This window comes from Centruroides vittatus, unplaced genomic scaffold, assembly GCF_030686945.1.
Source record: "Centruroides vittatus isolate TY-2023 unplaced genomic scaffold, ASM3068694v2 contig_5, whole genome shotgun sequence".
Classification (NCBI taxonomy): domain Eukaryota; kingdom Metazoa; phylum Arthropoda; class Arachnida; order Scorpiones; family Buthidae; genus Centruroides; species Centruroides vittatus.
Genome location: NW_027122286.1, coordinates 2,784,042 through 2,795,564, shown reverse-complemented (window position 1 = coordinate 2,795,564; position 11,523 = coordinate 2,784,042). Strand labels below are relative to the sequence as shown.

General features: G+C 22.0%; 1 protein-coding gene across 1 annotated transcript in view; it reads left to right on the top strand.

Moving 5' to 3' along the window:
* Nucleotides 1-5,353: 5,353 nt before the first annotated feature.
* Nucleotides 5,354-11,523, top strand: part of LOC136978235 (LIM/homeobox protein Lhx3-like) — a 74,638-nt gene continuing 68,468 nt past the window's right edge. The window contains exon 1 of the mRNA XM_067273904.1: nt 5,354-5,455. Coding sequence (XP_067130005.1) covers nt 5,422-5,455 — 34 coding nt within the window. The 5' untranslated portion in view covers nt 5,354-5,421. The remainder of the gene's footprint in view (nt 5,456-11,523) is intronic.

The following is an 11,523-nucleotide window of genomic DNA, read 5'->3' as shown; positions in this document are numbered from 1 at the left end:
AGATGATCATGAAAATGCATCTCTCCAACTCAACCTTTTCTTTCCTATGACAGAGGAGGAGGACGAAAAGGAGGTGGAGGAAGATTTTTTTCATTTCCTAACCGGAATAAACCAGAAGCACTCGAATATCCACTCGACACGATTGGCAAACTATAGAGAAAGAGCAAAGCAGCTTTTGTTTGCTAAAATGAAGTGGTTGGCTGGTACAAGGGGGGAACAACATGCACGTGCACGACTCGTGTCAACATTAAAGTTTGTCTAGATACTTGTGTTACAGGAAATTCCATGATCTTGCAAAGATTCACAATTCCCACTTGATAATGTTTGTGTGTACATTATTATATATTTTTCTACCTTTAAAACTTTTTAAAAATGCAATTAGTTTACTTAACTTTTAAACTTTAAATGGGATATAGTTAAAGATATTTATATAAATAATTTATATTTAGTTTTAAGAATTATTTTAGAAAATAATCTCGAGTTTTTAAGAGACAAATTGTGTTTTTATGATAGTTCAAATGAGTATTTATAGCGATTTTACACTCAAAATAATGATTATGCTTTTATATGCAAATAATGGCTTTTTTTTTATCATTTTGAAGTAAATTTTAAGAAAATTTGTCAATTTTAAATTCTTTTCTTAAATAAAGCGAAAATAAAGTCATATTTTTTCTGTTCTTTTAAGAAAAAAAGCATTAAAAATTGATACTTTTAAAGACAAATAGTGTATAATTTAACTATTTCAAATCTAAAAACACTCATTTTTAAATATTAAACACAGTAAAAACTCATAAATAAATATTTATAAAGTAAATAATCATCAATAAATACTTAATTTTGTTATTTTTTAAACTAAATTTTAAGAAAAGTACTCAGAAATAGGTATAATAACGCAATACAAAGACTCAAAATCTAAAAAAAGCTCACATTTATCCTGTAAATTTGATAACTGATGATTTATTGTTATTTTTCCTACAAATCCTACAAAAAATCCTACAAAAATAATATTTTTTGAATAGAAAAAGTGTTTAAAAAACATGATACGACTATTTGAAATCTAGAAAGATTTCAAATAGTCGTATCATGTATTCAGAAAATCTCATTAATATTCAATAAATATCTATTAACAAGTGATCATTCGATGCTGTTTCTAGAAGAAACATTCCAAAAAAACCCCACAAAGTAATATTTTTTGATTAAAAAACATACAAAAACACAAAATAAACACTCGGAATTTTTTTTTAAAATAAACCTCATATTTGAGCTAAATATTTCTTTTAAAAAACCATAAATATTGCAACTTTTACAGAAAATTCGAAAAACCCACAAAAAATGAAGCTTTTTTAACAGAGAAAGTGTTTAAAAACACCAATAAATAATTATAATTTATAAATAATTGCATTTAAACTTAAAATTCGATTTAAAACTTGTAAAAAAAAGAAACAAAAGACGTCATTTATCGACATTTTGGAGGGAAATTTTCGTAAAAAGAAGGCAAAAAAATTCAAAATAAACAGCGCAAATATACAAAGCAAGCATTTTATACTCCCGAAAAGGGGATGTTTTCAGAAATGACGCAACAAATGTATTCAGAAAACAAAGACGAGAGTAAGGGCCCATTGTTTCTTTTTCTTTCAAAAGATTAACCTCAACACACGTCACGGTATGAGGTAACACGAAGCACAACACGTGAAAATATACTTAAACGAAACATTTAATTAGAAAAATGTTTATTTATAATTTTTAATTGCAAAATATTTATTTAAAACAAAAAGTAGGATTTAACCGGAGGGCGCGGGGGGAGGCGAGTAAAACAAATAAAACGTTACTCATCTATCACGAGCGAGTCGAACTAGAAAAAGGCGGTACCTAAGGCGAGCGTAGGCACAAAGTGAACAGTGGTCCCGGGTGTTTATCTGGCAGCTCTGGTGGCAGAGTTCGTCGCTTTAATCATGTTCCCCCGTGTTCGTCTGTTTGCCAACCTCTCACCAAAGTCATGCTCCACTTGCCAAGCCAGATGACCGAAACAACAGCGCCTGTGACGTCTCTCCTTTCTATGCCACAATATCTTTCTCTTTAATTAATTCCTTTATATTGTTTAACTTAATTATTACTGTATAAATGTTGGCCTTTTTGCCTTCTCCGGTCTTCCTTTTTGCTCCTCTGCAAGATGTCAATTGGAGTTCTTTTCTTTTTTCTAAAAAGTGTGTGTGGATCTTCTTAAAAGAGGAAGGGGGTTTGGGGTCTGAAAGGTGTTCAGCTCGTCTAAAAATAGGACTTTTAGCTGCAAAAAAGGACTTTGTTCGTCTTAAAAAAGAATATTTAGCTTTTATAAGTTGTTAAATATTTTAAAAGAAAGCATTTTTTATCTTAAACAATTCTTTTCTTCATTAAAAAATAATTTTTTTCGATTTAAAAACGATTAATTCTTCTAAAAAAAACATAGTTTTTAATCTTAAAAAGTGCTTCGTTTCTGTATTTTATTTTTTAAAAATATTTTTGGCTCTGAAAAGTGCTAAATTATTCTGATAAAGGCATTTTGTAGATCTAAAATCTTTTAATTCTTCTAAAAAAAGGGCATTTTGTACCTCTGAAAAGCATTTTTTTTAAATTAAAAACGTATTTTGTACCTTTAAATGGTGTTTCTTTTTTTTATAAAACAAAAGCATTTTGTGCCTCTGAAAAGCATTCTTCTCCTTTAAAAAAGTCATTTTGTGAATCTAAAAATTCAATTTTTCTAAAAAATGCATGTATTACAGCTGAAAAACTCTTCTGTACTCCAAAAGAAAAAGATTTTGTGGATCAAAAAATTAAAGAATTAATTTCAAAAGGTTTTTTTTTTGTTTTTTCCTCTAAAGATGCTCAATTCTTCTAAAAAAAATTACATTTTGTAGTTCTAAATACGGTTAGTTTCTTTAAGAATTTGCTTAATTTTTCTTTAAAGATAATAAATTTATCTATAAATAATTTTATTCCTCTAAAAATTGAAGATTTTTTTCTATAAAAATTCAAAAAAATAATCATCTATAACAGCAAATTCTTCATACATATAATTTATTAAATAAAACTTTAAAAGTTTTTAAAACAAGAATAAACTAAAACATTCTATTTTTATTTATTTTAAAAAGCATATAAAAATCAGAAATAATTTAAAAAATTCTTTATTTCTTCATTAAAAAAATCCTAAAAGTTCTTTATTTTATTCATAAAAACCCGAAAAAACTCAAGAAATAATCTAAAAATGATTTATTTTATCATTCAAAAAATCCCCCAAAAAATCGAAATTTCTTATTAAGAAAAACCAAAAAATCAGTTAAAAATCTAAGAATTAATTAATTCATTTATCAAAAAATAAAAATAAGTACAAAAATATTTTCTACTTAGGCCTATGGATAGGGTAAAAATGATTTAAATTTCTGTATATTTGAAGTGGAGTTTTAAGAAAGAAGAAATGAAAGAATATTTTGGAAGATAATTTTTGATGTTTAGAGAAGTGATATTGGTATATTTGAAGTGAATTATGACTTGTTTTACCTTCAGTAAACATCGGTTTCGTGATTTCCGTGACATTCTCAATATATTGCATGCGATCACGAACATATTTCGAATTTCTTTCTTTTCTTTCATTATTGTTTCCTTTGCAAAATGATCAAAAAATCAATTTGTTGGCTAATAAAAATAAATTTCAAACTTTTCATTTAGTATCTAAGTCTTCAAAAAATCAAGTAAAACTTTTTAAAAAATCATTAAAAATTCGAGTAAAATTTCAAAAAATCATTAAAAATTCGAGTAAAATTTTAAAAAATCATTAAAAATTCGAGTAAAATTTCAAAAAATCATTAAAAATTCGAGTAAAATTTTAAAAAATCATTAAAAATTCGAGTAAAATTTCAAAAAATCATTAAAAATTCGAGTAAAATTTTAAAAAATCATTAAAAATTCGAGTAAAATTTCAAAAAATCATTAAAAATTCGAGTAAAATTTTAAAAATCATTAAAAATTCGAGTAAAATTTCAAAAAATCATTAAAAATTCGAGTAAAATTTTAAAAATCATTAAAAATTCGAGTAAAATTTCAAAAAATCATTAAAAATTCGAGTAAAATTTTAAAAAATCATTAAAAATTCGAGTAAAATTTCAAAAAATCATTAAAAATTCGAGTAAAATTTTAAAAAATCATTAAAAATTCGAGTAAAATTTCAAAAAATCATTAAAAATTCGAGTAAAATTTTAAAAATCATTAAAAATTCGAGTAAAATTTCAAAAAATCATTAAAAATTCGAGTAAAATTTTAAAAAATCATTAAAAATTCGAGTAAAATTTCAAAAAATCATTAAAAATTCGAGTAAAATTTTAAAAAATCATTAAAAATTCGAGTAAAATTTCAAAAAATCATTAAAAATTCGAGTAAAATTTTAAAAAATCATTAAAAATTCGAGTAAAATTTCAAAAAATCATTAAAAATTCGAGTAAAATTTTAAAAAATCATTAAAAATTCGAGTAAAATTTCAAAAAATCATTAAAAATTCGAGTAAAATTTTAAAAAATCATTAAAAATTCGAGTAAAATTTCAAAAAATCATTAAAAATTCGAGTAAAATTTTAAAAATCATTAAAAATTCGAGTAAAATTTCAAAAAATCATTAAAAATTCGAGTAAAATTTTAAAAATTCATCAAAAAGCTTCAAAAATGTGTAAAAGAAACGAAAGAAATTATTAAATTAAATTAAATAATTAAAAAATAATCATAAAGAATTTCCAATTAAATCTATTATTTGAAAAATTCATCCTTAATCAAACGAAAACGTTTAAAAAATACTCAAAAAAATTGTCGAAGTGATCAAAAATATCGTTTAATTTTCTATTAAAAAAGTCTAAAAAAATATTTTGTAAAAATTATTTTAATAATTCTTTTTTACATTTAAAATTAAAATTAAATAAACTAAATAAATAAGTTTTTTTTTCTTTTTATAAAACACTTCTTTTCGGTGCCATAAATTAACTTTTTAATCAAAGAAATAAAACGAGTTTTTTGGAATTGAAAATTCTTTTTTATATTTAAAAAAAATGATAAAAAGCATTTAAAAATTAATTCGTAATAATTTATTTTAGAAATTTTAAAAGAATTTTTTTCTCGTTTTTTAGAAATTTTTTGGAATTAGAATAGAATATTTTTAGTTTTAAAAAATTCTATGTAATTTTTCCTTTTTTTTCGGTTCAAAACTTAATTTTTAAATCATCAAATAATATAAAAATTCAAAATTTTTCAGTAAATTAAATGAATTTTCAAGAGAATTGATAGAAAAAATCACGCGATTTTTAAAAAATTAAATGCTTTTAAAGGATTTGAATGATTTTTTAAGGCATTAATATCATAAAATTACAAGAATTTAAAAATATTAAGCGCTTTTCTTAGGACATAAATGATATTTTTAACGATTAATTACTCGATATCAGGTGATTTTTGAAGGAATTAAGTGTTGTTTTAAATAATAAATTAAAGTTTAATTTTAAAAATTATAATAAATTCGGAAAATAATGCCGTTAAAAGCAGCAATTTTTTTCTTTAAAGTTACTATAAATTTATTTCAAAACGCTTTTAAGTAATCTCAATTTTATTTTACAATAAATAATAAAATAATATTTTCCTCTATTTTACATAATTATTAAATAAAGTAGAATAAAAACAACTTCTAAATGATATAAATTTATAATTTTTACAAGTTAAGACGTAAGTTTAAACTTAAGAAAATAGGAATAAGAGTGAAGGTAAAAGGGAATTGAAACGATTATATAAAGTTTAAAATGGAGAAAAAATATCAAAAAAGTATTCAAATAAAAAGAGAATCAAGCTTTTAATATAAGAAAAATATATAATTTTAATAAATTTAATTAAAATTCATTTTAAAAAGTTCTTCAAATCACTCTTAAATTCGGATTAGTTTCATAATATGATAAATTAACTTTGCCTATTTCCGGAAATATCGAAGGAAACAAACTGAAAACAACTTTAAACCATACAAAATTATATTTTTTATAAATTAAAGATATTAAAATCTAATTAAAAAATATTAAAATCAAGGAAGAAAATACTGATGAAACTAATTCATCCAATCGGAAAAATTTTAATCAAGAGGGAAAAATGATAATTATTTAATGAAAACAAGATAAATAAAATAAAATAATTTAATAAATTTAAATAAAAGCTTTAAAAATTTATTTAAAAAAAAAAAATCTTTTAAATCTTTCCTTAATTCGGATTAGCTTTAGGATATGATAAATTAACTTTGCTAATTTACAAAATAACGGAAGAAAATAAGGTAAAATAGACTTTAAGGATACAAAATAATATAATTTAATCATTTAAAAATCAAGAAAAAATGAAGTTATGAAAATGAATTTAGCCGAAAGAAGAGTAAAAAAATACAAGAAATTGTTGAAAAATTCTTCAAAAAAAAGGGAGGAAAAAAGACTTTTTAGCAAACAGAAGAGAATAAAAGAATAGAATTTTAATAAATTCAAACTTAAAAATTTCTCAAATTACACTTAAATTCAAATTGTAATAAATTAGTTCTACTATATTTATATAATTATCATAGAAAATAAAACCAATATGCTTTTAAACACGTTTAAACAATGAAAATTAACAAGTTTTTTAAGTTAAATTAATAAAATAATGGTTTAAAAATAAAGAAGAAACTGAAGAATTTGAAAATGAATTCGAGGGATCGACAAATTAAAGATAAAAAAAAAATGATCGAAAAATTATTCAGATTAAAAGAGAAATAAGTTTTTATTAAAGACAGTGGGAAAATAGGACTTTAATAAAATTCAAGTAAAAAATCTTAAAACAATTGTTTCAGAAACCCTCGAATTATCCTTAAATTCGCTAATTTTAAAAAATATCGAACAAAACATACCGAAAATAACTTTAAAAGTATCTAAACGATATAAATTTCTAATTTTCTCCAGTTAAAACTAATAAATATTAATTAAAAACGTAAAAATCGAGGAAGAAACTGAAGGTATGAAAATAAGTTTGACCGAATAATAAGAGACAAAATTATTAAGGAAGAAATTACAGAAGAAAAAAAATAAATTTTATGAAGTGAGAAAAACAAAAGAATTTTTCAATTTTAATTTATTAAAATTCTAAAAAGTTGTATATTTATTTTTAAAAATATTTTATATGAATCCTATCCTAAAAATTGGGATAGGATTCGGGATATAGTAAAGGATTTAGTAAATTTTTACTAAATCCTTTACTAAATTCTATTCTAAAAATAATAAAATCCTAAATCCCATATTAAAAGTAATAAAAATTCGTTAAAAATTCAAAAATTAAAGAAGAAAATGGATATAAAAATCAATTCGAAGTTGAAAATGTTTAATAAATTGAAATCGATTCGAAGTTGAATAATCGTTTAATTTTACTTTCCTTTTAATAATAAAGACAAGAGAAAAACATAAAAGAACTTTAATAAATTCGGATAACAATTTGAAAAATTCATCAAATTATCCCTAAATTAAGAATTTAAAGATATTAACTTGGCTAATTTCTATAAAAATCGAAGAAAACACGATAAAAAATGAATAGAAAATTAAGCAAACAATAGAAATTTATAATTTTTTGAAGTGGAAATGAATAAAAATCTGTACAAAATTTGAAAATGAAAGAAAAAAAGAGAGGAACAAAGGACTTACAAGTAGGCCTAGAAGCGTAGGCCTAGGATATACGAAAGGAAAACTGCAAATCACGTTAAAGATATTCGACATAAAGGAAATTTATAAGCTTAAGCGTGACACATAAATTACGCGTATATTGATACGATTTTGATTGTTTGGCAATTTCTACGAAATGATCATTGATCCATGTTCAAACAATATATACATTTTTCAAACTTGCCTATAATTACATTAGACTTTGCGGCTTTATCAATTGAAATACGACTTTGGTTTACTTCTTTCTCAAAAATTTATGATTGATCAAAATTGTTTTCGTGCGTGTTTTGTAAACATGATTATCTAAAGTCTTCCCAACCTCATTACGTAAGCATGATTTTCATTATTAAAAATGTCGATTTTTCTTGCCCCCTTTTTACTTTTTTCTTATTTTTAACCATTTTTTCCTTCTTTTAAATTGTTTTTTTATTGACCTCTAATGCATCTCTTAAGTGTTTAAAAATGTAAAAAAATCCTGTTTTTTAAATCAGTTTTTATACTTAGAAGCCGTAGAATTTTATATAAATGAATAAATAACTCAATTAATATTGTAATTTTTTTCTATTTTATTTATTCTTTTTAAAATTTATTCTCTTCTAAACCGGAATTGTATACAACTCTATGGAAAGGTGTTTAGATATAAATGGTAAAAGGTCACTTTCACAACTTAATTTTCAATTAATTCTGTTTTTTAAGTGCTTTGTGTGACATATTACCTTATTTATTTACATTTTTTAAACAAATTTTTACAATTATGAACTCATTTCTAAGTTTTAGAAATGTATACAACTGTATAGAACTATATAAAGTAAGGTGAAAGATTCAATTCATCTAATCAATTCTCGTTCAAATACGTTGATTTTAAAACTATTTTTCAAGTCTTCTAGCTTTGTCTTACTATTTACGTTTTAATTTTTTTTTTTTTTTATATTATAGTCCTTTAGTATATTTCTTGCTGCAAAGCTTTGTACAACTGTATAGTAAAGTAACACGAGAAGATCACTTTTTCTTCTTAATTTCCGCTGAATTCTATGATTATTGTTACTTCTTCTTTATTTATTTATTTTTATTTTTTTATAACATTTTTACATTTTCAGCTTTTTTTAACTACAGAGCTGTATAAAGTTATGTAAGATAAGGAGAAAGATAAGGAGAAAGATTCATCTTTTAAATTCTTATTTAAGTTTATCACTTTATAAATATTTTTAAGGAGTTTATTTGATTCATTTTTATTTATTTTTAATTTATATTTTACAGTTTAAATTGATTTATAACTTTTAAACAGTGTAAAATTGCATAGAAAGGTGTGTGCAGCCAAGGCGAGATCACTTTCTCTGCTTAATTCTCATTTAATTCTGTGTTTTTCTAGAATTTTTGTAATTTTTCTACTTGATTTACTTATTTATTTTTAATTTTTTCAACTAATTTATTTTCTTATTTAATTTTTAACAACTTTAAACACTTTATCAACTTTTAAAACTTATTTTTTCTCTTTTAATTTTAACCATTTTAATTGATTAAATTTCTTTTCTTATTAAGTTTATAAATTAATTTTTTTTATTTAAAAATAATTCTAAATTTATATTTTTTTTTTCTGTAATTTATTTATTTTTTCTTACTTTTTTGGATAAACTTATAAGATAAATGTCATTTTAGAAAATGATGTGTTTAATCCATCCATCTTGTAGAAGATGCGGATGTTGTATGAGTGGATTTTAAAAAAATAAGATTCATAAAATATTGCATTTTTAAAGTAATTTTTTAAGTTTTATTTTTAAAAATACTTTTAAATCATTTGATTTTTTGGAAATTTGTATTTTTTAAAAGAAATTTGATGTTTTTAGAACTTAATTTTTTTTTTAATTTATAGAAAAGTCATTTTAAAGGAATTTATGTTTTAAAAACCCAAAATTCTTTTTAAAAATGCAAAATTCCACTCATAAAAAGTCAAATGATCTAAAAACTATCTTTGGAATAAAATTCAAGGAAAAAAGTGTATTTTTTACAACAATTTTATCAATTTTACTTCCAAATAACACTTAAACTGTTTGCTTTTTTAAAATAAAATTTTGCATTTTTAAGAGAATTTTGGATGTTTTTAGAACTTAAATCTCTTTAAAATGACCTTTTTATAATAAATTTTTTAGGCTTTTCTCCTTATATTTATCAAATTTTTTTATAATTTTCTTTTATTTTTCGACAGATTCAGAGATATTTTTGGTTTATATATATATATATATATATATATTACTGCTTAATGATTTATTATTTCTTCCGCTTTCCTTTTATTTTAACGCTTATGGCACTTTTAGAAAATGGCAAATTGGATGCAACAAATTGCTCTTCGTATTAATTTTTTATTTTATTTTTTCCTCTTCTTTTTTCTTCTTTTAACTAAGCTTATTTTTCTTTATTTAATTATTTATTTTCTCTTTTTATATTTACAACAATTTTGTTTCATTAAATTCCCCTTTTTTTATATTATTTTCACTTGGCAGATTTCCTCTTCACTCTTTCAATTTTCTTTTTTTTTCTACATTTCGACCATTTTCTTTCGCTTAATTTACTATTTTCTTTGAAGTTTTTATCAAATTTTATACTTAAAAATAAATTCTTCTTCAATTTAAAGACATTTTCCCTACCATATTTAGTTTATTCGACCTTTATTTGATAATTTGTACACCTTTTTGATATAAATATCTAATTTAATCCTTAATTTTAATGTCGAATTTAATATTTTAAATTATATTTCTTGTCTTTTAAAGTGTTTTAATAAAAAAGAATAAAATTAAGTTAAAAAATCAAGCGTTAAATTGATAGATAATGCATCGTTTTGTATGCATCATCATCATTTATTCATGTTTTAAAATTAGAAAAATTTTCCATAATATGCAGTAAAATGTCTTTACAATTAAAATTGAATAAATTAAATTTTATAAATTGGATGTATTTTTAGATAAAATTAAAAAAAATAAAATAAATGTAAATGTTTGTAACGTCTCATCTCTCCGCATCCCTCATCAGTTGATGCATATCCGGATAAGCATTGTAAGTTCTATAATTATTTTAATTTATCTTATAAATCTAACAACTTAAATATGTTTAATTATAAGTATAGAATCATTTAAATCTATTTTACGTGAATTTCAGTAAATATTGATAGATTTAAAGCATTATTTACATGAATATGCGTCCCTCATTAATGCTTTAAATAAGAAAATCTGTAAATTTATAGTAAAATATTTATAAAATTAAAAAACAAATTGAAATAAAGTTCTAAAAATTAATTACATTTTTGATATATATTTGATAAAATTTTAGAAAATAAATGTAAAAGTTTGTCACATCATAATTTTCCAGTTTGTCTATCATTCAGATAGGAATTATAGGACCCATTCTATCTATAATGACTTTAATTATAGTGTAAACCTAATAAATTAATAGTGTTTAAGTACAGGTGTATAATCATTAAAACCTACTTAGGCATTCTAAGAGAGAAAATAATAAAATTGATTAAGAAATTCGAGCGTTAAATTGGTAAATAAAACATCGCTTATACGGAAATTCATCATTATTCACACTTTTAAACTTGAGAAATCTCTATAAAATGTAAGAAAAAATCCTCAAAGCTATAAAAAATAAAAAAATAAAATTGATTTAAAATAATTAATAAAATTCAGAAAGATAAATGTAAAAGTTTGCCTCTCCTCATCTGTTATCAATTGATCTTCATCCGGATAAGCATCATGCAATCTCTTTTATGTATAATCACTTTAATTATCTTGTAAATCTAACAACTTAAA